Source organism: Cibotium barometz, chromosome 4 (genome assembly GCF_041138505.1).
Source record: "Cibotium barometz isolate CiBa-2024 chromosome 4, ASM4113850v1, whole genome shotgun sequence".
NCBI classification, from domain to species: domain Eukaryota; kingdom Viridiplantae; phylum Streptophyta; class Polypodiopsida; order Cyatheales; family Cibotiaceae; genus Cibotium; species Cibotium barometz.
The window spans coordinates 7852926-7879123 of record NC_141049.1 but is presented as its reverse complement, the minus strand read 5'-3'; the positions used below and the strand labels follow the sequence as shown (position 1 = coordinate 7879123).

Below are 26198 nucleotides of genomic sequence, written 5' to 3'. Positions count from 1 at the left end.
TGAATGTTCCATGAGGCTATCCGCATATCAATCTCAGTGGGAGGCGGAACTATCGGAACTGACCTCCACTCAAAGAGTCTTGGGCATGGGTTTCGATGGGGAGTAATCGCAATCAGTCCTGTGAAGATGCGCCAAGTGGGCGCGGATCCTGTCCTCCATGTGTCGCCACTCAATCCGAGTGCGAGAGTAGGCATACTTTGAACTTCATTGATCATAATGAAGGTATCTATAAGAGGGGGGGAGGGGTACTGCAATTGAGATATGAAGGAACACAAAGAGTAGCACCTCCAAGCTGGAGGACACCACCTCCCCATCCTAATCTCTATGGCTTGAGCCTCCCGCCTCCATCTGAGGCAGGGGCCAGAGATGGGTGAGCACATCGGTGATGCGTAGATCATGAAGATGCCCCTCTCAATATGGGGAGGGTGATGGTAGAGGACCGACGCCGATCAGTTCGTGAAGTCGCTCGAGGATGAGCCGGTTGACGGACTTTGTAAGGAAGTCGGCATGGTTGTCCGCCGTAGGAATGTACTGGAGCATGATGGTACCAACCTCAACCCGTTCCCTGGTAAAATGAAAATGGACACCCACATGCTTGGTATGGTTAGAAAAAATAGAATTGCTAGTAAGGGCAATCGCACTCTGACTGTAGAAGCGGTGTCAATGGGAGCATGCATCTCCATAAGAAGCTGACGAAGATACATAGCCTCAATGGTGGCGTCATAGAGGGCCCGGTATTCGGCTGGTGTGGCGGAAGAAGAACCTGCAGCAATATCTGCTTCTTGCTAGACCAAGAGAAAGGGGCAGATCCAAGGGAGTACAAATAACCAACATGAGAAGGTTGGTCAACATAGACCTTTTCCTCGAGAATGCCATTGATGAAGGCACCCTTGACATCCATCTGATAGACTGGCCATGTGTGGTGTGCGGCCAGATTGAGTAATAGATGGATTGTCGTCATTCGAGTGGTAGGTGCGAAGGTCTCGTCGAAGTCAATGCCTTCTTTTTAGTGAAAACCTTGCACCATAAGCCGGGCTTTGTACTTGTCCAAGGTACCATCGGCTTTAAATTTGGTGCGAAAGATCCAATGACCTTCTTATGATGAGGGAAATCCACAAGGGACCACATGCCATTACGATCAATGCTTTCGAGTTCTTGTTCCATAGCATGTTTCCAGGCTAGCTGTTGGATAGCATCTTTCCACGATGTTGGTTCATCATGCGCCACATAGTCTACGGAGAAAATAGAGACAAATGAGGCACGAGGAGTGAGCCTGGTGGACCGACGAGGACCGTCCAAAGAGGTATCATGGGGAAGCATGCTAGAATCATGCATGGTCTGTTGGTACCAGTGGGGTAAAGGGTCCCTGGGTGGCTGTCGGGAGGAGGAAGGCTTCTCAAGAGGCAGAGTAATAGTTGACTGATTGGGTTCATGTGGCATAGTGGGAGATTCTTGTTTGGATGGTATGGGCACCGGAAGGCGAAGTAAATCCCACTCATCAAAGACAATGTCTCGACGAACGAAGACTTTGTTCGATCTTGCATCAAAAACTTTGTAAGCCTTTGATTCAGAAGAGTAGCCCACAAAAATGAGCAACTCACTCCTTGGCTCAAGCTTGCCCCTCGTGTCATTCGGAGTGTGAGTGTACGCACGACATCCAAAGAGACGTAAATGGGAAACAATCGGTTTGTTGCCATAAAATGCCTCAAATGGGGTCCTGTAAGGAACATCGACCGTGGGAAAACGGTTCAGAAGGTACACTGCAGTGTTGACCGATTTCGACCAAAGGCGTTCAGGCAGCTCAGCTGCAAAGAGCATGGAGCGTGCCATATCCATCACAGTTCGGTTCTTGCGCTCAACCACTCCATTTTGTGAGGGGCAGTTGGTGGAGGTGAGTTGGCGTTGAATGCCTTGCTCTTGCAAAAACTCAGTAAATTAATGGGAGATAAACTCACCACCATTGTCATTGCGAGCAATCCCAATCGAGACGCCCATTTGATTAGTGACTAGCCGAACCCACGTGGCCTGGATCTCCTCCGGGAGACTGCAAAAGGCTTGCCAATCTCCAAAACTGCGTGCTGGGCCTGCCGCCAATGGTCCCTAGGCTAGACGAGGCCGAGAACCCAGCATATGACCATGCTCTGTGCGTATCGCGGGGCTCCAGATGAGCGGCTGTCTGGCCCGCTCCTCATCACAAGTGGGAGGTCTCTGAGAAAGCCCCGGTCTCAGCAGCTCCCAAGCTCGCAGGATGGTCAAGGCAAATCTGTCCTCCCATCCTCTATTGAGGCCTGTCCTCCTCATCTCTATGAAGATCCACCGTATCTCTGGTGCCCAAGTGCCCCCCTGTTGGGGGAGCTCTATCCTGCAGAGCCGCTGAAAAAGAAGCTCCTTCCAAGGCTCAGTGCCTGGAAGCAGCCCCCGAACAATAAGCTTCCCCAACAAGGCTCTACTCTGATCAGCTGGATCTATAATGCCCAAGCCCCCCTGGGCCAACGGAAGAGTAATAACTGCCCAAGCAACCTTAGCCCGGGCCGGCTGACCATCCCGCCCAGACCAAAGAAAGTTCCTGATCAGCCTCTGTACCTGGCTGATGCAAGAGCTCGAAAAGATCCAGCAAGACGTGATGTACCACATAGTCGCTAAAAGCACCTGATTTGTCACCACCACCCTCCCAGCCAAGGATAGCCGAGCTGTACTCCAATATAAAAGCTTCTTCCGAATGCTTAGAAGAAGCGGGGCGATCTGCTGCTCAGGTGACAAATCAAGTCCAATCTGGCATCCCAGATACCGCACTGCTGTGCCAAGAGGAATCCATCTAAATCCCGGGTTTGGGCTCCATGCCGGAGCGGGAGCGCTGCTGATCCAAAAAGCCACTGTCTTGCGCCAATTGATCAATGCTCCCGAAGCCACACCAAAAACCTGTAGCGACTGCTGTGCCCTCTGTAGATTGGCCTCCTGGCCATGCAGAAACAATCCCGTGTCATCAGCTCACCCCGGACTGGAAGCTGGAGTCCTCTCAAACCAACCTCCTCTGCTGTCAGATACATGCTCATAGCCTCTGCAAAGAAGAGAAAAAGGAATGGGACGAGAGGGCATCCCTGACGGACTGATTTGGTCAACTCAAAACTCGGCCCCCGTCCTCCTGCCATCAACACTTGGCTACGAGCTGTGGAGTATAGAGCCGCCACTCCTCGAATCCAGTCTGGCTCAAAACCCAGGAGAAGCATAGTGCCCCCTCTAGGAAACCCCAATCGACTCTATCGTATGCCTTCTCAAAATCGAGAAGCATCACGACCAAGTCCTCACCGAGAAATCTAGCTCGGGCCGTCGCCTTCCAAAAGGTGAAAATGTTGTCAAGGATACTGCGCTCCTCGACAAATCCTGTCTGGGTAGCATGAATCAACTCCCCAAGGAAGGACTGGATCCTCAAACTCAAGGCCTTTGCTAGGACCTTGTAGACAGTATTGAGGATCGTAATAGGCCTCCAATGCCGAATATCATCTGACACTCCCTCCCCCTTGGGGATAAGAAAGATCAAGTCCTCTGAAAAGCTCTGTGGCATCACCCCAGTGTCCAAAACATACTGAAAGCCCCTGCGGAGGCCTGGCCCCAAAAGGTCCCAATAGCGCATAAAGAAGGCAGGCGTCAATCCGTCCTCCCCAGGGCAACTATGACGCGGAAGGACCCTCAAAGCCTCAACAAGCTCATGCTCTGAAAGGGGCTCACCCAAAACTGTGCGCATACGATCTGTGACCCTCCTCTGTACATGGGCCCACACAGTCTGTCTGCAAGCATCACATGCCTCCGTGGCTGGCTCCGCTGAAAGCAGGTCTCTATAGAACTCAGTAGCAATGGCTCTAATCTCCCCGGGCTCAGTGGCTAACGATCCGTCCTGCCTCCTGAGCAGGCGTACTCCTGCTCGAGCATGGCGGGGTCCGGTGATCTCAAAGAACTCCCCAGTCACTCTATCACCAAGTTGCGTCCACTGAGAGGCCTCGCGATGATAGTAGAACTCATGTCTCTGCTCCTCTGCCTCTCTAACCTCCTGGCGTGCCTGGCTCAGCTGGGATGCCACCCACTCACATGTAGGCAGCTGCTCCTGAAGACGCTGAAGCGAAGCAAGGCTACATCTCAAGCGACGCTCCCACTCTCGAGTCTCTCCCAACCGTGTCAAGGCTATAGCGTGCAGAAAAGAGCTGAGCTCGATGAGTCCCTGGGTACACTGGCCTGCTGCATCCAGGTCAGAGCTCTGGCTATCATGCCATATCCTCTCAACGTCCTCAGAAAGACTGGGATCTGTAAGTATCCTCTCTGGGATCCTCAACTGCAAGCTGGTCTCCCGTGTCCTCTCCTCCAGTGTCAAGATAACTGGCGCATGGTCTAAAAAAGAGGTGCCAACGAGAATGCCAACGGAGCCACCACGCTCCCCGAACCTGTCGCCCACATAGAAGTGATCAATCCGTGATAGATTAGTCCCTCCCTGCCGGCAATCCGACCGAGAAAAACTAAGACTGTCCTGAGAACGAGAGAAAGCCTCATGCTGCCATGCATCAGTGATCCGCAGTGTCATACAAAATCGCTCCCAAGCTGCAAGCTCCGTGCCGTGCACTGTAACATGACTGCCTCCCACCCTATCGGCCGGGTCCTCAAGCATGTTGAAGTCTCCCCCAACACACCAATGTGCGGCCTCGGGCAATGCATCTGTAACAAGGGTCCAGAACTCTGCTCTGGCACTAGCATGGTTGGGCGCATAGACATTAAGCACACCAAAGTGCTCATCGTGCATCCTCAGAATAACATACTGTGCTCTCCAGGCACAATGACCCCGCGATCCACAATGGCCTGCCGCCATACATCCGCAATGACTGTAGAAAATATGAAAGCAAGAGCAAAACTAGAAATGAAACAAGAACAAATGAAAGACAAAGAGTTACCTTGAGATGAGTGTAGACAAGACACAAGATTGATACATTCATTGATATGACACCTACAATTTATAGGTGAGAAGTACAAGATTGAGTAGACTCACTTATGGGATAAATGTAGAGGTGCCACATGGCACTAGACTCGACACACAGACTGAAACTAGACTAGAGAAATAGTACACCTAGTGTGCACTTTTTTTTTTTTTTTTTTGGGGGGGGGGGGGGGGGGAAAGGATCCTTCTATTAGTTAATGAGAAAACGCCATAAGGCTACAAAGCTCACCTCACAAGGAGGGATAATAAACACAGTGAACACCGGAGCTCCACCCCCGTGTGGCTGGCCGCTCTCTGGGGGGGGCTACCTAGTAGTACATGCTGGGGGTGAGAAGAGCCAAACTGGAGGCCTGTAGTGCCAAGTGACATCCTCGCCCCTCGCGATGAGGAAAGGGCCAGGCTGCCAAGTGCGGAGGAACGCCTTGAGGCGACCTCTCATGCGATCCGAGTCGCCCTGAAGTTTCCCCCCAGTGTCCTCTCAAGGTGTGAATGATGTCCACCCAGAGGGCCTGTATGACCTCCGCCGGTGGAGTCGTCTGGCGGTCTATGGCCTCCCTGCATCAGGCTCTCCATATGTGCCAAGCCGTCATGCTGCTGATCATCTCCCATCTGTGCCCGTCCCCCTCCTGGGAGATTGCCGAAGAGAAGTCTGGCGTCGGAACCACCGCCATCGCCCTGTCAGAGACCTGGATGGTCACACTGCCAGGGACGTCCTCGTATCCAAGGGCCGGGCCGCTGTCCGTGGCCCAAGCCACCGCACCCCACGTCGCCATCATCTCACCTGGCGAGCCTGCAAAAATCATCCTGAGAGCGTGCTGCCAGACCTGCTGTGCCTGTGGGCAATCCCATAAGCAGTGCCGCTGTGACTCCTGTGCATGGCCGCACCGAGGGCAGGACGCTGGGTGTCTGCCAAGAGCTAGCCAAACCCCCACAGCCAGTCCTCTATGCGCTGCAAGCCAGAGAAAAAGCGTCACCTTTCGGGGCCGGAAGCTGGCCCAAAGGCGCTGCCAGAAGTCCCTAAGGAATGCATGGGAGAGTCCCTGTCGCCGCCAATGCTCGGCCGCCGCCGGGGTGCCCGCTGCCCTGTGCCTCTGGATCCGCCGCCCCAGCCTCGCTGTGTACTGAAAAAAGGGGGTGCCTGGGCTGGTAGGGGCCGAGTAGGGGTCTCGCCAAAGCCACTCGCCTGGATCCCACTGAAGGCGAATAAGAGGCCTGCTGTCCCAAGCCCATAATCTCCAAGAAAAGTCCTCCCCTATCGAGGCCGGTGAGGGGTCTACATGCCACTGTCTCTGATGAAAGCCGACCACCCGCACCCTCTGAAAGATACAACCCTGGAACTCATCCAAAACTAGTCGGGTCCTCTGAAGCTGGCCTCCCTCTCCCACCTCGAAGGTGAGTGGGGCGACTCTCTCTGCTGAGCCGCAGACCGCTAGAAGGATCTCATGCCGAGTAAAGACTCCCATCCACTGTGGAGGTGGAGGCTCCTGTACTGGAGTCCGCCACTCCCGGGGGATGGCCGCCTCAATGTCCTGCCTCATCAACTCTCTGCCCCTCATCCCGCTGAGTCTCCTCTCCTGAGCCTCTAGAGGCAGCTGCTGAAAACATATCCAGTCGTCTAGGGACTGGGCTGGGCCGGAGCTCAAAGGACCCCACGACACGTGAGATCGCGATCCAACCATATGACCACTGGGAAGTCGGATCAAGGGGTTCCAGATCAATGGCTGCCTCAGGCGCTCCTCATCGGTGCCCGGGGAGTCTGGAAGAGTGACGGCCTCAGATGCTCCCAGGCCCTCAGAAGGCTAGCTGCAAAACGCTCCTCGAAGCCAAGGCCCACTCCTCTGGATCGCTGCTCTGTAAAGATCCACCTGATACTGGGGGTCCAGGGGCCGCTAAGAGAAGGAGTGCGGCTGAGAATCCTGGCAACAAGAAACTCCTTCCACGGCTCAACGCCTGGTAGGAGGCCACGAACCACCAACTTGCCAAGCAAAGCTCGGCTCTGACAAATAGGATCAACTATGCCCAGGCCGCCTCTCTCCCTCGGCTGGGTGATCACAGCCCATGCCACCTTGGCCCTGGCGGGCCGCCCGTCGCCACCGGACCAAAGAAAGTTCCTGATGAGCCTCTGCACCTGGCCAATACACGCCCGCGAGAAGGCCCAGCAAGAAGTGATGTACCACATGGTAGCAAGCAGGACCTGGTTGGCCACAACCACTCGGCCAGCCAGAGATAAACGAGCGGTACTCCAATACAGAAGCTTCTTCTGAATGCTCAGAAGAAGGGGGGCTATCTGCTGCTCCGGAGATATGTCAATGCCCACATAGCATCCCAAATAGCGCACTGTAGTGCCGTGGGGCAGCCACTGAAACCCATCAACTGGCCTCCAAGTCGGGGGGGGCACGGAACTGACCCACAACCCACACGACTTGTGCCAGTTGATCAAAGCGCCCGAAGCTCTGCAAAACCTGTCCATGGCTGAGGCGAAGCGGCGGAGGTTCTCCTCCCCTCCCTCAAGATAGACAGCAGTGTCATCCGCAAACTCCGAGTCTAGGAGCTCCTCCGCCGCAAAAAGGGGAGCTGGAGGCCCCGCAAACCTGTATCCTGTGCCGTCAAGAAAGTGCTCATGGCCTCCGCCACAAAAAGAAAAAGAAAGGGCGCCAAGGGGCACCCCTGCCGCACCGAGCGCGAGAGCTGGAACCTCTCTCCGCGCACGCCCTGTATCAGCACCTGGCTATGGGCCGATGTGTAGAGTGCAGAGACCCCATTGATCCACTGAGGGGGGAAGCCCATCCTCTCCATAGTGCCTTCCAAGAAAGCCCAGTCCACCCGATCATATGCCTTCTCGAAGTCGAGAAGGAGCACTGCCAGATCCTCCTGCCGAAATCTAGCCAAAGCCGTAGCCTCCCAGAAAGAGAAGATGTTATCCAGGATGCTCCTATCCTGGATGAAGCCTGTCTGTGTGGAGTGGATGATGTCCGGAAGGTGAGGCTGAAGCCGCCTGCTGATCGCCTTAGCTAGGACCTTGTAGGCCGTGCCTAGCAAGGTGATCGGTCTCCACTGTCTAATCTCCAGTCTGTCTCCTCCCTCTTTGGGGATCAGGTGAATCAACCCCTCTGCCATGCTGTCCGGCATGTCTCCCCACTCCATGATCTCCTGGAATGCCAATCTGAAGCCCCTATGCAAGAGACCCCAGTACCTCTGGAAGAAAGCCACTGAGAGACCGTCCTCACCAGGGCATTTGCCTCGAGGAAGTGCCTGAAGAGCCTCCTCCAGTTCCGTATCCGAGAAGGGGGAGAGAAGGGAGTGCTGCAAATGGGCCGGCACAACCGGTCTCGTGAAGCTCCAGACTGCCTCCCGAGCCTCTCTCACCCTGTCATCTGCTGGCTCAGCAGAGAGCAGATCCCTGTAAAAATCTGTGGCGATCGCCCGAACCCTGGGGGGATCCACCACCACCTGGCCATCAGCCTGCCGAAGACGCCTGAGACCCTCTCGTCTGAAGCGGGGTCCTGTCGCCTCAAAGAAGTCTCGAGTCACTCTGTCTCCAGCCTGTGTCCAAAAAGAAGCCCGAGCATGGAATCGGAACTCCACCCTCCTCTCCTCGATGGATCTGATCTCTGTGCGAGCTGACTCCATCTGCTCTGAAATCCAAGGGCTCGTAGGCTCCCTCTCCTGAAGTCTCTGGAGGGAAGCTAGACTCCTCCGTAGGCTCCTCTCCTGCTCTCTGAAAGCCTCCAGACGGTCCAGGGCAGCCTGTCTGAGCATCCCGCTGATCTCCTGCAAACCCCTGTCAAGATCGCTGGCTGCCGATCCTCTCCTAAACTGAAGCTCCTGCCAGACCTGCTCAACTCTGGTCGCAATCTCGGGCTCCTCTATGAGACAATCTGGAATTCGGACACTCTGGCCTCGCTCTCCTCTCGTGGGGTCATCGATCTGGAGAAGCACTGGAAAGTGGTCTGAAAACGAGGAGCCTGCAAGTATACCCACAGTGCCACCTCTATCGCAAGCCCACTCATCAATGTAAAACCTGTCGATGCGGGAAAGGTTAACTCCTGTGGCCCGTCTATCCGAGCGCGAGAAAGATAAACTCCCCTGCAACCTGCCAAACTCCGAGAGAGTCCACGGATCCTGGCCTCTCACCTGCAGCACTAGTTCCTCCCAGGCAGCGAGCTCCGGCCCATGAATGGTCTCCTGGCTGCCCCCCATCCTGTCCTCTGCATCCTCCAGCATGTTGCAATCCCCCCCTAGGCACCAATGGTCTGCCATGGGGAGGGACTGCCTAATGGTGCTCCAGAACTCAGCTCTCCCGGTCGCCCCATTAAGGGCGTAGAAATTGAGGAAGCCAATGCGGTCTTCCCCAACCCAAAGGATGATCCACTGCGCTTGACCCTGGACCAGAGTGCCAGAATCCACAACCTCGGATAGAAGCTGCTCGCTAACTGAGATGCATACTCCACCCTGGTTCCCCTGGGGACCATATGCCGGTGACCAAAAAGTGTGACTCCTGCCTGGCAAGATCTTCCCGCAGGTGCGGGTGCGCCCGGCAGAAAGGTGGTGCTCCTGGATGAAAAGGATATCTATGGGCCCTCCAACGAGAGCCCTCTGGATCTCCTGGCGAAGTCTGCCCCTACCAATGTAGCAGCGAGGTCCACCAAGACCCTGGATGTTCCATGAGAGCATCCTCATGGATGAGCTATGGCAAGTGAAGCAGCCGCCACTGGCTCACCCCTCTCAGCCGGCCCGGATGAGCTGCCCTCCACTCTGTGAGTCTTGGGCGCCGGCTTGGAGGGAGAATAGTCACTGTCAGTCCGGGTGCGGAGTCTCTCCAAAAAAAGGGTGACCTGTCTCTGTGTCCAGCCCCACTCCGCCTTCGCCCTGTCCAGGGCATAGGCGTGAGACCAATCCTCTACATATATGTATCTAAAGGTAGGCTGCACCCTCGGGGCGGCGTGGAGGAGAATCAGTAGCACCGCCTCAACGGAGGTGTGGACCGGATCCGCCGCCAATCTCCTATGCCAAACAAGCTCATGCGGGCTGAGTGTAATCGGGTCTGTAATAGGTCCGTGAGCCCCAGGTCACTGAAGTGGCGAGAAAACTCCAGTATCTGATCACGCAGAACTTCCTCTACAGAGTTGCAATTCCATGCTGTGTCTGGGGCAACATTGAGAGGAAAGGAGAAGGCTACCATGCTGCTCACCACTGAAGGAGAGCGAGAGGGATGGCACACCACGCAAACTCGCAAGGGCGCGACCAGTGTCTCAAACGGGCCAGCATCCAGCTGGAGACACCTGAAAAAACCATAATCCACTGGGAGCCCCATCACTCACGGGGGCCCCCCAGGGGAGGCTGGAGAGAACTCAGTGGTGGACGAAGCTATGATCGCCATCTCCACCGGCCCGGAGTGGCGGTGGAACAGCCGCTGAACAGAACTCTGGCCTACCCAGCTGCGCTGCCCTGGGGCAGTGGGTGGTCTGGAGGAGTATCCTAGAGAGGCCGAGGGAGGGATGGTGGCTCGCGGAGAGGAGGGGGGAGAGCGAGGAGAGAATGGAGAGGCATTTGCCAGAGGAGAGGAGTCAGGGGGGCCGCCGGGGGAGGCGGGAGGGGGGGGCTGGGGGGGGAGAGGGGGGGGAGGAAGGAGTGCTCCCGAGTGAAGGGAAGAGGGGCCGGGGGTCGCAGAGTGCGGCCTGGGATCCTCGGGAATCTGCTCCATGGAGGGGGCGGGTCCCCCCTCGGGGGGAGGCGGGAGCGGGGTCTCCACGTGGGGGGCTCCACCGGCGGCCTCAACGGGCACTGAGACTGAATCCTTGTCCATCGGGGTGGGACCTGCTGGCCGCCTATCCCTGACTGGAGCATAAGTGCGGGTAGGTGCATGGACGCCAGCCGGGGTCGCCTGTCCGCCAGCCTGTGCTGCTTGCTGGCGTCTGCGACGGTCCCTGCGGGCCGGGCGTTTCCGCCGGCGAGCCTCCTGCCATCCGCCAGCCTCCTGGGACTGCGCGGCATCCTCCGTCGGAGCCTGCTTGTCAGATGATGGCGCCTGCTGAGACGAGCCAGGGATGTCCGGTCTCTGAGGTGGATGGCCACCCCTCGGGCCTCCTGAAGGGGGTCCAGAGGCGGCAGAGCGTGAAGGATGAACCCCCTTGCGGGGACAAGCGCGTGCGAGGTGGCCCATCTCCCGACAGTTGTAGCACTGGCCGGGGAGGCCCGAATACTCCACGCGCTGTATCAAATGTCCTCCAGAAAGACAAGGGAGGAGGATCGTCTTCGGGAGGGACTCCGGTGAAGGAACCACAACACGAATGGCCGGAAGTCCTGCTGCCCGAGCTATCGCTGAGGCCGCTGTCTGAGGTGTCTCCACCACCTGCCCGAACGCCTTGCCAATGGATGACAAGAGGGGCAAGTACTCCCTGCGGAGTCCAGGAAAGTATATAGTGATGGGGAAACCTGTCGCGCCTGCTAGCGGGTCAGAAGCGGGGTCGAAACCGTGAGTCCATCGCGCCAGGAACGCCCGGGATGAGCGGAGGGCAATGGGGCTCCGAGCCAGCACCGTCTGAGCTGCCTGGGGGGACTCGAAATCCACCTAGTAGTAGCCACGTCCCAAAAAATCGACGCTGACGATCTTGGCAGGCACGCCAATGAGGCTGCCTTGCAGAAGGTCGCGAAGCTCTCTCCGCATCGGACGGCTACCCACTATCTTGCAGACCAAGGAGGAGGCCTCAAGAGTGGATACTGTAGAAACAAACAACTGCTGATCTGCACAGCTGTGAACTCCAGACAGAGACCGGAATCGGCAGGGGTAGTCGGAGCGGCTTCCATGAAGTCCTCTAGAGGGAAAAAGCCAGAGACCGGGGTCACCAACGGGAGGGACACAGCCCTGCGAGGAAACGGAGAGGCGGACGGTGAGAGGATAGCGGGGGCGGAGCGGGGGGAGGGGGGGGGAGCTGAGGCCAGGGGGGGAGGGGGGGGAGCTGGCGGTGGGAGGAGGGGCGAATCGGAGACGGAGGGTGGGGAGAGGGAGAAGGCGGAGGGAAGAGCCTCTAAGCGGAGGAGAAGGCGGGGAGGGGGGGGGAGAAATGGCGGGGGAGAGATGGCGGGGGAGGAACTGGCGCGGAAGAGAATGGCGGGGGAGGAAATGACGGGGGAGAGATGGCGGGGGGGGAGGAAGCGAGGAAGGAGGCGGGGGGGGGGGGGGGGGGGGGGGGGGGGGAGGAAGCGAGGAGAGAAGAAGGCGGGGGGAGAAGGAGGGGGGGGAGGAAGCATGGACAGCGGCGGGGGGGAGAGGTGGAGGAGAGGCGGGGGGCAGGTAGGGCGTGCGACGGCGAGGGGTGGTAGGCGCAGGAGCAGATCGCGCAGTGACCAAGGATTGAAAGTGTTCCCTTTGTGGTCCACCTAGTGTGCACTTATTTCCAACACCCTCCTTAAGTGGACACTAGGAGGAAGACAAAAGACAAGACTATGACATGACAAAAGATAAGACCAAGACAGAGAGACTAGACAAGGATTGAGAGACAAGCTAGAAGACAAGATGGACAAGACTAGAAGACAGACATAAAGACTGATAGACTGAGAGACAAGACATGTTTGGATCTACCGATTCTAGTGGTGGCAGGGTGGTGGCTAACCCATGGGCCAGATGCGGTTAGGCTGCTGGAATCAGTGGAGTTTTAATAATCAAACTGAAAAATCTCAGGATTACGCTAGGATTCGAGTAGCTAGTTAATTCCCTGATAAATTTCTCAATTGAGTGGATCAACGGCTGTGCCTGATCTTGATTAGAAAAAAAGCGTTGAAATTACTCAGATAATCAAATTATATCAGTGATAGTTTCTTTCTATCTGGTTTATTCAGGTGAAGGATAGTTTAGATTTGATCTTGTTAGGAAAAAAAATTCGTTAAGAAAATTCAAGAAGGTGGAATCGTCTCCGCTTTCCGGGCATGGGAAATTTTCCCGGTTTCGGTTTTCGGAGTGACCACCAGCCTAGTCTCGTGCCCGGACATTTGTGGGCGAGGCCCCGAGTGAGAAACCCTGCCCCACGTATGAGGAGGCTGCTTCCGCTGTCAGCTACTACCGGGAGTTCGATGCGCGGAGGGGGCAGAGGGATCTCGCAGCCCAACATGGTTTATTGTAGGATGTTTCTCACTTTGATTATACACCCCCCAGATAGAGGATTGACACCAGTTGGGAGATTGTTGCTAGTATTACAGCATGGCAAATCTGGGGAGCTTAATGCACGGAGGCTATTGAGGGTGTCTAGATTTTTGGGTCTCAATGCATTAGTACTATATGGGGTGATATCATCCATACTCTTATGGCTACCTGGGCTTGCATTCAGGGGCCCTCTCGTTCTGTGCAGGCAAAGCGCGTGATATTTATGCGGGAGTGGGACCATGGCATCTTCTTTTCCTCTAGTACCACAGGTCTTACATGGCATCATGATGCTCCTCAGTGGTTGAAATCACCTTACATATTGGGGTGATTCTATTCTTTTCCGGCTTATAGTTGTGATTGTTGTATGTTTTTTTCATACTTAATAGAAGTCTCTTTTTGAAAAAAGAAAAAAGAAAAAAGAAATAGCTGGATTCCTTGTAGGAGGTAGGGTTCTTGCTTTTATTTTGAGTTATCTTTTTTTAAAAAAATACCCTACCTTTCGTCAGGCCACCTTGCAAAGTGTTGTTTTGCACTTTTAGGATTACCTTTGTATTTTTGTTGTGGGCTTTTATATCATATATTTAGATGTCAATGTTTGAATTCACCTCATTGTGGGCAACATGGTACTATAGCTATTTAGGCAAGGGCCTAAAAGAGCAAAGGCCGGGCTTTGAGAGGCCTGTAAGAAGTCATGAGATCTCCAAATATCAAGCATACGACGCGATAGTTCTGCATCTGAAAACAAATGATCAGGGATGCATACATGGGGTGCTGATCCATGGCAATTCGGATCTCTAATACATAAAACCACTGGGCAATGATCCGATTTGGAGGTGCCTATAGCAATCAAAGTATGTCCACCTCTGTCAAGCACCCAATCATCCACATAAAATCTGTCTAACCGTGCATAGATACATCCTACATCTCTTCTCCTGTTAGACCATGAATAACGAAGAGTGGATGGACTCCTCAAAATGTCATCCTCATGCCAACAATCTCTACCATGAATGGAGAGTATAAACCTCTCCCAAGATGCTCTTTCAAGAGGATGCACGAAGCCCTCATGTCCACCTCTTTTATCCGTTGACATCTCAACCATGTTAAAATCCCCACCAATAATCCAATGGTCGGCAAGAGGCATCAATGTAATGAGAGATTTCCAAAAGGCAATCCTCTCACCTCTATGGTTAGGAGCATAGAGGTTGAGAATACCAATGCGTGTAGTACCCTGCATAAGAAGGATCCACTGCGCTCTCGCAGGCAAAATGACACCATGTCCAATAATGCAAGGCAAGATCAAAGCTGAAACAGAGATACAAACACCACCCTTGGTACCAACAGCCGGTGACCAAAAGGTGTGTCCCGAGAGAAGCTTGCCTGATCTCCCACACTAACTAGCATCCAGTTTATGCTCTTGCAAGAGCAATATATCCATAGGTCCACCTGTGACTGCACAATGAAGCTGGGTTTTTACAATTTTTTTCCGTCGACGCGGAAAAAAACCCCCAAGACCTTGAATGTTCCAAGAGACAATCCTCATAAAGACTCAGAGTAGGAACGACTGGATCTCGTGGTCGATGAAAGACCCCCTTTAGAGGCGGAAGTACGTCTCGCATAGGTAAGGGAGGGAAAATCTGACGATGTAAACCTTACCTCTCTCCCACTCCGGGGAAAAGCCAGGGCTAGTCCTGAGAACTGGAGAGGTACCATGACAATGCGAATGTGCAACATCATCCTCAAGGGTGCAATCATCCTGTAAACTGTAATGCAGATCATGTGCCTGCAAGGCCTCATCCTCCAAAAAAGGATCAACATCCTATGAGGCAAGAGCTGCATAGGGGTTAGGGTGCTCCACAAGGAGTGTGGGTGAAGGGGCAGATACGGGGGTCCGAGGGTGCCTGCCATCCCTAACCACAACTCAACGTTGTGTGGTCTGCTGTGGCAAAGGAGCAGCTAGAGTCTCGGCATCTGCAGAAGGCCTCTGATGGGCAAGACCAAGCCGCCTCCTAGCATGGCCCCTCGATCTGGGACAATCTCTAGCAATGTGACCCTGTCTCGACGACAAATCCGACACTGGTCAGGTTTGCCTGCAATCTCCATCCTCTGGCGGAAATGAGATCCGTCAGGTCTCTGAAGCATAACATGATCATCAGTAATCGATGGATCAGGAACAAGCACAAGGACCCGGGGTACACCATGAAGAGTGGCGGTAACGGCCGCGGAAGCTGAGGCGGGAGAGCTCGGGAGGATTGGTACCTCTAGAACTTGGCCAAAGGATGCCCCTATGGAAGCTAAAAGCTTCCAATAGGACCGAGGAAGAGCACGGAACCGTAATGAGACCGGGGTAAGGCACTGATCCTCCACCATTGGATCAAAGCCCACCTAGTATTGAAAGAAGAAAATCTTCCTAGGACCAAGAAGAAAGGGGCTGCTAGCCAAAGCCTGAGAAGTAGCTTCTGAAGAATGAAAGTCCACCTGGAAGAAGCCTCGACCAAGTAAATGAGTATCCTGAAAGTGCACAATTAGCTCCGAAGGGAGCTGCTAGAAGCCATTCACGGGCCTGTGAACGAGAAGGGTGGAAACCATATACTCTCGCAACAAGGGTAGTGTGGACCTCAAGGTCAATGTCGTGCTGAAGAGAGGTGAGCTCGTCTTGTGAAAAATTGATGATTCTCCCAGCAGCCAATGGGGGTGACGAAAGATTGGTTGTGGCAGAAGAAGCCATAAAGCCAATTAAAAAAAATGGGCGGCCGACTTGAATCCAGGTAAAATTGCTGCTGATAGAGAGGCGGGTGCAGAAGAGGGGGGCAAAGGCAGGAGCAGAAGGGCGGGAGCAGTTGGGGTAGCAAAGGCAGTGGGGCAGGTGGGGGCAGCAGAGGGGCAGGCGGGGACTGCAGAGGGGGAGGCGGGGCAGCAGAAGGGCTGGCGGGGGCTGAAGAAAGGTAGGCAAAGACAGCAGAGGGCAGGCAGGGGGCTGCAGAAGGGCTGGCGGGAGCAGCAGGAGGGGAGGGGAGGGCAGGCGGGGGCAGGAGGAGGGCAGGCGGGGGCTGCAGAGGGGCAGCAGAGGGCAGGCGGGGGCAGGAAAATTAGCAGCGCAAGCGCACCCGTGTGTTTTTTTTGCCATGTTTTGTCTCCAGCTTACCCTTGCAAATGGTGGCTGCATTAAGCCTGTTGTACTTGGAGGTCAAATTTGCTTTTTTTGCAGGGTTCGTAGCTTTTTTATGAGGGTAGTGGTACATATTCTACTATTTTCATTCGTAGAGGTATTTCCCAGCATGGTTTATTGCAGGATGTCCCTCACTCTGATTATACACCCCCCAGACAGAGGATCGACACCAGTTGGGAGATTGTTGCTAGTATTACAACATGGCAGATCTAGAGAGCTAGATGCACGAAGGCTATTGAGGGTGTCCAGATTTTTGGGTCTCAGTGCGTTAGTAGTATTTAGGGGCCCTCTCGTTCTACGCAGGCAAAGCGCATGATATTTATGCGGGGGTGGGACCATGGCATCTTCTTTTCCTCTAGTACCACAGGTCTTTCATGGCATCATGATGCTCCTCAATGGTTGAAATCACCTTACATATTGGGGTGATTCTATTCTTTTCCGGCTTATAGCTGTGATTGTTGTATGTCTTTTTCATACTTAATAGAAGTCTCTTTTTGAGAAAAAAAATTTAATGTCATAAAATTTGTTCATATTTGGATGAAAACATGTTGAACCTTTGGGCGCTTGCCCTAGGCACTTTTAAGCCCTTGTGTGGGCTAGTTAGCAACCATAAAACCTGCCCAAAACTAATTAGCATGTCCACATGGAGACCAATAAGGGGTGCACATGACATATTGCCTAGTATAAAATAGTTTTTATAGCTAAAGACACCAAGTATCCTAAATTTAAAAGCTTGCAAGAAGTGGTAGATCTTGGTGCAAAGTTGGATTTGAATTCAGAAATATATCCTACTATGCACATACGGCATAGGCACATAAGGCATAGGAAAAACGCAAAAATGTAAAGGATTGACCTTGCCCCAAGACCATATGTCTGTGTAGGGATGTTTCTTGTTCATTAGTACAAGGAAAGCTTAATCATGGTAGCTATACATCATAATACACAAAATTTTCAATGGTGAGTTTGTATCAGGCAAAGTGTGTTCCGTGTGAGCCGTTGTGCCTACTAGATGAGAGCACATGTTAAAGTGATAGATTTACTCAAGATTCTTCAAATGTCTTGCCCTATTGCACCATAGTTGAAGTGATTCTGCAAATACATGATGGATCTAATGACTGTTTTTTTTTTAGCACATGTGAGTTCTAGTACAAATGGTAAAGGCACATGGCCACAACTTGGTGATGTTTTTTTTTCTTTTTCTATATTCTTGAATTAACTAACCCAAACTTGAAAATTCATTTCTTGCCGAGCCTTGAGTCCTTGCATTCACCAGGTTGAGGGCTCTTTTTCTATGGTGCAGTTGGGAACATTGAATGGACAGTTTCTTTTAAAGAGTTTGCCCATCCTTCCATGGATGTTTTATCACTGGTTGGGGTGATCGCCCCGACTTTTCTACTCGCTGCTTCTATGTTTGGGTTTGTTATCCAAATGAGTAATCTTGTTGCTGAGAGGGAATTGAAGCTTAGGCAGGTACTTCCAAAAAGGTCCTGTGTATCTGTTTTCCCTCTCATCTACCTCATTACTTTTCTCCTCTGAATCTCAAGACTCATTAATTATGATTTTAAAATTTATAATGATGCAGGCCATGTCTATAATGGGACTCTTGGATTCAGCATATTGGATGTCTTGGATTGTATGGGAGTTTTTCCTTGCATTTGTATCTTCTCTCTTATTGCTCCTTTTTGGCATGATGTTTGGGTTCTACTTATTCAGGCACAACAGCTTTCGTCTGTTATTTTGCTTGTTTTTCCTCTTCCAGGTCAACATGGTAAATGGTTTCGTCAATATCCTTTATATTTTTCTCACTTAAATTATTTTAAAATAACTTTTTTGCATCGCAAGGTCTGAATGATTCTTGGTAAAAGTAAATTTTCAGGTTTTTAAAATGTCATGCACATCCACCTTTTTTTCTTACTGTCATTTTCTTTTGCCCACCCTTCCTCTTTGTTTTTTTTTCCTCACGTCTTTCGTTGCTCCCTAGTTAGCGTAAGTTCTTCACATGGTAGTTCCCAGTGCCACTTTGGTCTTTCTCCTTCATATAAACTACATGGTAGCCACTCCATCTTTCCTAATTAAGGCCCAAGTTACCGTTGTTTATGTCTGCACTAACATTCGACAGCAAAGTTTTGATAAATTAAAGTAGGCGCTTGCAACTGCGCCTGTGTTGAAGATCGTGGATCCGTCATTACCTTTTGTCGTTGAGGCAGATGCTAGTAGCATTGCCATAGGAGCTATGTTGAGCCAAAAAGGCCGACCAGTGGCTTTTGAGAGTAAGAAACTCTCGCAACACAAGTGGTCCACACATGAGCTTGAATTGTATGCAGTTATACATGCACTCAAGGTGTGGAGGCATTACTTATATGGAGCTGAGTTTAAGTTATGCATGAATCATGATACAGTGAAGTATTTTTATAACCATCCGGTTTTAAGAGGCCATCAAGCAACATGGGCTGAATTGATGATGCAAGAGTTTCACATGGAAATCTTTTATAGACGAGGAAAAGAGAATGTTGTTGCAAATACATAGTAATGCATTATGTATCAAATGGGTATAGTCGAGAATGAGATCATTCATAGAATACATGAAGCTCAAAAGACAGATCCGTATATTCAATCATCATGGAATAAGGCTAGCCAAGTAGATGAGAAATCAGCCCCGTCTGATTTATTGTCTAGTAAACGTAGATTTACCATTAAGAATGGAATTCTCAAGAGAAACAGTAAGATATGCGTTTTGGACTCGGATAATTTGAGGGTATTAGTGACACGAGAATGTCATGATAGTCCATGTGCTGGATACCCGAGAATTAAGAAAATAATTGAGCTCATTAAACGTTTCTAGTGATGGCTACAGTTAAAGAAACATGTTAATCATTATGTGACACATTGTTTACAGTGTTAGGTTACTAAATTCAAGCGTGTGAAGTCGTTTGGATTGTTACTGAAAAGATGTAGGGGAGAAGAGAGCTTGAGCTCTTGCAAGCACATACACACTCACACAAACCCTAGAAGAGAGCACACAAGGTGAGAGGCTGAAAATAATTCTTCTTCTTCTTCACACAACAAAAGAAGTCTACAAAGAAGATAAAGTGAGTAACACACATAATAGAGTATATACAAGCAATCCATAATGTGAACACGCTAAGAGGAGTGGGTAGATGTGGACTAGTCGGTGTAGTCCAGCTGTAGAATCTCTGGCGAAGATATGTCGGTGTCAGCTATCAAACCCGCCAGTGATATAAATGTCGAACGGTTATGCAGACGCCTTGTGAGTGTCAGCTCATGTTGAGCTTGACATCTCAACACTCCCTCTCAAGCTCAACTCTAGCTCATAAACTCCAAGTATATCTCAAAATCTGTGGAGCTTCTCAGCTCCCAAGGCCTTCGTGAAGATGTCAGCAACCTGATCCTGTGTGCTGACATAGGCCAAGTCGATGTCGCCTGCCAAGACTCTCTTCTTGATAAAGTGGTAATGTACCTCGATGTGTTTCGTCCGCGCATGGAAAACTGGGTTCCTGGCCAATTGTATACTGCTAAGATTGTCACAATATATGACAATCTTTCTCTCCACATGCCACCCCAAATCAGCAAGTAGCTTGCGTAACCAAGCTACCTCACATGCTGCCACTGCAGCTCCTCTGTACTCTGCCTCTGTACTCGACAAGGCAACTGTGGGCTGCTTCTTACTGCTCCATGTCACAGCAGCACTCCCCAATGAAAACATAAATCCACTCGTAGATCTCCTGTCTGAGATGCTACCTGCCTAATTTGCATTTGGGTACCCATATAGCTCCAATGGTACACTTGCTACATAAAACAATGCATAATCAACAGTGGCCCTCAAATACCGAAGTGTGCGTCGCACACTGTCAAGATGTGGTTGTGTGGAACCTGCATAAACTAGCTCTCTAAGCCAACAGTGTAGCTCAAATCTGGCCTTATGATCGTAACATAGATTAAACTCCCCACAATCTTCCTGTACATAGTGGGATCCTCCAACACATAACCTGCATCTACACTAAGCTTGCCATTTTGATCTAATGGCACCGAGATTGGCTTACAATCAGCCATCCCATACTTGGATAACATGTCCAATGCATACTGTCTCTGTGACAGCCAAATACCCTTAGGTGTGCGAATGACCTCAATTCCCAAAAAGTAGTGTAGATTTCCCAAATCCTTCATCTCAAACTTCCTTTTGAAAAGACTTTTCACATGCTCAATCTCTTCCAAGTTGTCACCCCCAACAATAAGATCATCTACATAAATGGTGATGATCATACAAAGAGTGATCTGTATCTGTCATATGAAACCCGATAGTGACAAGATACTCAACAATCTTATCATGCCATGCTTGTGGAGCTTGCTTCAGCCCATACAAGGCCTTACGAAGCTTACACACATACTATGGGTGACCTGTATCCTCAAAACCTGGTGGTTGATCCATATACATCTCTTCTTGCAAGTCACCATGCAAGAACGCATTTTTGATATCCATCTGATGTAAAAACGAGCCTTTAGTTGTAGCCACTGCAATCACAACTCTCAGAGTATTGCCATCTTTGCAACTAGGACAAATGTCTCCTCATAATCAATCCCATGTGTCTATGCATATCCTTTGGCTACCAATCTAGCCTTGTACTTGCTTATGCTACCATCACGGTTATGTTTCACCTTATACACCCACTTACAGCCAATAGCTTTCTTGTCTTCAGGCAATGGCATCAAATCCTAAGTCTCATTTCCATACAATGCATCCATCTCCTCATCCATAGCTTTCTCCCAACACACATTTCCAATAGCCTCATCAAAACATGTGGGTTCTACAACCTGCACAACTTTTGCCATATATGCATAGTGATGTGCCACATAACCATCATAAGTCAATCTCTACACAGGATTTTTGACTTTTCCAGATCTTCGTAACTTTGCATTCATGGCTTCCATAGCCTTCTTCACACTAGGTGTCCTCATTGCCAGAATCCCAAGCTCCTCATCAAGGCTCATCTTCGAGCCACTAGAATCTCCATCAACAAGAGAATGCCATGCAGAAATGTCAGGCATACCAAGGGAATTAACCACTTTCTCTTTGCCTTTATGTGATGTACCAACTACATTTTTAGGATTGGTATTATGATGTAGCCTGCCACTCCATGGTCTATCAACAGAACCGCTGGATGAGAACTCTCCTGGTCCACTCAATGACTGTGATTGCTGACTTGCATTCTGTGCAATCACATTTCCACTTACATAAGCCCCAACAGCATCCTTTTCAGCAGCATACCAGCTACTCATCTCATCAAATACAACATCCTTGCTTACCCTAAATTCACGTGTAGCAGGATTATAACATCTATATCCCTTTTGCTCAAGGGAATATCCAATAATTACACATTTTTCTGCTTTTGGATCCAGCTTGGTACGTAACTCATCTGGCACATGCACATATGCAATACATCCAAAAACTTTCAAGTGAGACGAATCAGGTTTCTTGCCATTAAATTTCTCCTCTGGCGTTACATCATGTATGGCTGCAGTAAGAGTCATATTCATGATATAGACTGCTGTAGACACAGCCTCAGCCCAATAGCTATGCGGTATATTCTACTCTGCCATCAATGCTCGTGCTATCTCTGCGATGTGCCTATTTTTCCGCTCAGCAACTCCATTTTGTTGCGAAGTGTATCTACATGTAAATTGTCTCTGAATGCCTTTCTTTCGTAAGAATTCAGAGAACTCATTGGAGAAGTATTCTCCCCCTCCATCTGACCTTAGGCACTTCACATGCTTTCTTGTTTGTTTTTCAACCATAACTCTGAAATTCTGAAAATGAGTGAACACTTCACTCTTCTCCTTTCATGAAGTATACCCACACTTTCCTCGTGTGGTTATCAATGAATGTTACATAGTACCTGCAGCCACCCATAGACATAGTCTTCACAGGACTCCATACATCTGAATGCACAACATCTAGTACATTCCTGCTCACATTTCTGTCATGTGGAAATACATGTTTTGTTTGCTTTCCAAATTGACATGCTTCACAAACTTTCTGTATACCTTCAACTTTAAACTTAGGTAGCCCTGTCATAATTTGTTTAGTCTGCATAGACTTCATTTTTTGCACATTGACATGCTCAATCTTTTATGCCAAATGTCTGTATCTGCAACAACTCTATTTGCAAACATTGCAGGCATATTTACATTCAATGTAAACATTCTACCTACTCTAATGTAAACATTGTGCCCACTCTGTTGCCTTTTGCAACCAACTTGCACTTATCTTTAAAGTCTTCTACATAATAGCCATTAGGGTTACCGAACCTGCAAACCCTGCTCAATCATTCCGCCAACAGAAACCATATTCTTTGTAATGTTCGGAATATGAAGTACATCTGTAAGGTACTTCACCTTACCATCCTGCATAGACAATGGCACATCCCCAACATGGGCAATCAGATGAGCAGTGTCATCTCCTGTTTCAACAAAACCTGGTCTTTCAAGACTCTTCATTTCCTTGAACCACTCACTATGACTTGTCATGTGGTTCGAAGCACCTGAATCAACATACCATACATCATCCCTACATGCTGCTACATCATTTCCAGACACAGCATTAACCACATGTTGCAACCTCTCATTATCCTCATTATTTCTGCTAGAGGATGCATAGTTGTTTTGCTGCACTTTTCCATTTTGCATGTCACTCTGCTTCTTATAGCAATTTGCCTGCACATGCCCAGGCTTACCACAGTAAAAACAACCTCGTGTATCATTATGCTATCTTTGCCAATTACCACGACCTCGTTGACTTCCCTTGCCTCTAAACTAGCCTCTTCCACCTGTGTGTTGCGAATCTTAGGGCTATTGTTACTATTGACCATAATTCTGATTACCTGTTCGGCCACCACCTTGGCCACATCCACGACCTCTACCTCGTTCTGTACCTGCACTTGTGTAGAAGGCTTACTGCTCTGAACTATTTTTATTTTATGAAGACTGTTGATCTTCACCCAAGTTCTTCTCTTCAATGATCAGCATTAACACTAAATCTGTGAAGTTAGGAATGTTCTCCCGAGTTTGAATAGACGCCTTCAATGCCTTGTATTGTGGCCCGAGACCACGCAGACACACTTCCACCTTGTCATCATCATCATCCACAGAAACACCAATTGATGCAAGGGATTCCACAATGCCCTTGATCTTCAAAGCATAATCATTCACGGACATATTCTTCTTCTCCACAGTATGAAGCTCATTCTTCAACTAAATCTTTCGTGCCTTGGTGTTGGTTTTATACAGCTTCACCAAGTTGTCCCATGCCTCCTTAGGTGACTTGGCATCCTGTATATGCCCAATCATAGTGTCATGTATGCTGATAGAAAGCCAATACACGACTTTCCTTGCTCCTTGATTTCAATCTTTATACTCTTTTATATCTGCAGCAGTTGGATTAATCACCGGTATCTCCAGTGCCTCCTCATGGTCACCTTCAATGTAGTCCCAGTAACCTTTTCCCATCAGGGAATTTATCAATCTAAACCTCCAAGCATGAAAGTTGTTCTTGTCAAGCTTCTCTGCAACAATCTGGTTTATTCCATCATTTGACATGTTTTATGTAACACAAATTTACCAACAACAACACTCTTGCTTGACCTCCACAAACTGTTGTATTCTCTGTAGCGGTACTATACTGGACCCAAATTGTCACAACCAGTGACCTTACTTTGCACACATACATCCAATGGCAACTTTGAGACCTGTTTGTAGCGCACACAGTGTCTGCACAACCAATCGCCCTTCCTGTAGTTCCAGAAACAGAGTTCTGCAACAAAGAATCGAAACTTACCCGCAGTGCTGGTGAACGCTTGTGAACTGAAAAACGGAGGTCCAGACGCGTCTGAAATGCGTTTTCGGCTCAAAAAATTTCTATTCAAAAAACAAGATAGTTGCCTTGTAGCTCTGCTCCCGCGAAAAAAGCTCCTCAATCGGAGCTCGTTTGCCAGTGCCTCCCGAAGAGCTCCCGACAATGGTGTAGTAGCCAACACAAAGGGGGAGGAGTAGATGAAGCTCTTACCCTCGTACCTCTTCCTATGCTTCTCTTGCTTGCCGCTCAGCCCTTAGCATGAACCAGGCTGTGATACCATGAAAAGATGCAGGGGAGAAGAGAGCTTGAGCTAGCACATACACACTCACATAAACCCTAGAAGAGTGCACACAAGGTGAGAGGCTATAAATTCTTCTTCTTCTTCTTCTTCACACAACAAAAGAGGTCTACAAAGAAGATAAAGTGACTAACACACATAATAGAGTATATACAAGCGGTCCATAATGTGAACACGCTAAGAGGAGTGGGTAGATGTGGACTAGTCGGTGTAGTCCAGCTATAGAATCTTTGGCGAAGATATGTCGGTGCCAGCTACCAAACCCGCCAGTGATATAAATGTCGAACGGTCATGCAGGCGCCTCGTGAGTGTCAGCTCATGTTAAGCTTGACATCTCAACAGTTACATCCATTGCCTGTTCTAGAGAGAAAACGACAAAGTATTTCCATGGATTTTGTTATGGGTTTACTCAAAACCAGGAAAGTTTATAATGCTATCTTTATCATTGTGAATAGATTCTCTAAGATGGCACATTTTGTTCCTACTGTGAACAAAGTTGAAGCTCCACAATTAGCGGAATTATTTATTGCCAATGTGTTTAAATTACATAGCTTACCAGAATCCATTGTGTCAGAGATCCACGGTTTACAAGTAATTTTTGGCAGCATGTTTTTAGTAAACTTGTCATGCAACTCTGCATGAGTAGCGGTGATCATCCATAGACTGAGGTCAGACTGAGAGAGTTAACCAAGTCTTGTAGGATATGTTGAGAGCTTATGTCGGGGAATGATAGAACAATTGAAAAAAGTATTTATCTTTACTGGAGTTTGCATATAATTTGCGCAAGCATTTCTATACAAACTTTTCTCCGTTTGAATTGAATAATCCATTGATGCCAGATATCATTGGATTATCTTAGAAGACACACAGTGCAGCTAAATTTATGTCTCAGATGCAGTTAAATTTAGCTACAGCTTGAGATTATATCCATCGGGCTACGTCGAGCGGTTAAATATACTAATCCCAAGCGGATAGATTGTTCTTTTAAGGAAGGGGAGAAAGTGTTTCTACTTGTTCCTCGGAGGATTAAGACGCTTCGTGCGGGTAAATCTACTAAGTTGTGGGCCATGGACAATTTTGAAACGAGTCAAAGATGTGGCTTATAAGTTAGACTTACCACGAGACTTTCATGTCCACCCGGTATTTCATGTGAGTTGATTGAAGCGTTATCTTCACGATGGTGATAATTTAGTTGAAGGTATGATTGCTTTGCAGGAACCTAAGCAAGAAGATCATGGACCAGAACAGATCCTGGAATGAAGAGAAAGACAATTGCGAATTTGTATCCTTGGGGAATTCCTTGTAAAATGGAAAGGACATCCCTTGACAAATGCAACTTGGGAAACATAGTTTTAGTTTCGTAAGTGTTATCCTCAGTTTGTTAAGGGGGAAAGAATGTTACGAGCCTTACATGTGGCAACACATGGGACTTACATGTGGCAACGTGTGGGACGCATACACACTAATACGTGGGATTTACACGCCAGTAATGCGTGGGACATGTAGGCATTGCGTGGGAAAACCAATGGTGGCATACTATTGCACATCACCACTTATATTAATAAGTGTGAACGGGTAACCTTCATGGCTGACGGTTGTAGGCCAAAGATCCACTGATGTGTAGCATGGGGGTACCAGCGGGGACACAGGGGACGTGAGTATGGTGTGTGGCCGGTAGGGTACACACTGGACGCCCGGGATCACTGGTATATATAATTGTTGGGTGGTTTAAGCATGGTATGCCAAGCT

At 49.8% G+C, this 26198-nt stretch overlaps 1 protein-coding gene across 4 annotated transcripts in view; it reads left to right on the top strand.

Annotated features, from left to right (window-relative positions):
• The window catches only part of LOC147638848 (ABC transporter A family member 11-like), a 103366-nt gene that overhangs the window by 24328 nt on the left and 52840 nt on the right, over positions 1-26198 (top strand). For 3 of the 4 annotated variants that reach the window (XM_086785139.1, XM_086785127.1, XM_086785147.1), the window contains exons 3-4: positions 17585-17754; positions 17867-18052. In XM_086785139.1, the coding sequence (XP_086641265.1) occupies positions 17585-17754; positions 17867-18052 (356 nt within the window). The remainder of the gene's footprint in view (positions 1-17584; positions 17755-17866; positions 18053-26198) is intronic. The other variant, XM_086785131.1, reaches the window with a different exon arrangement.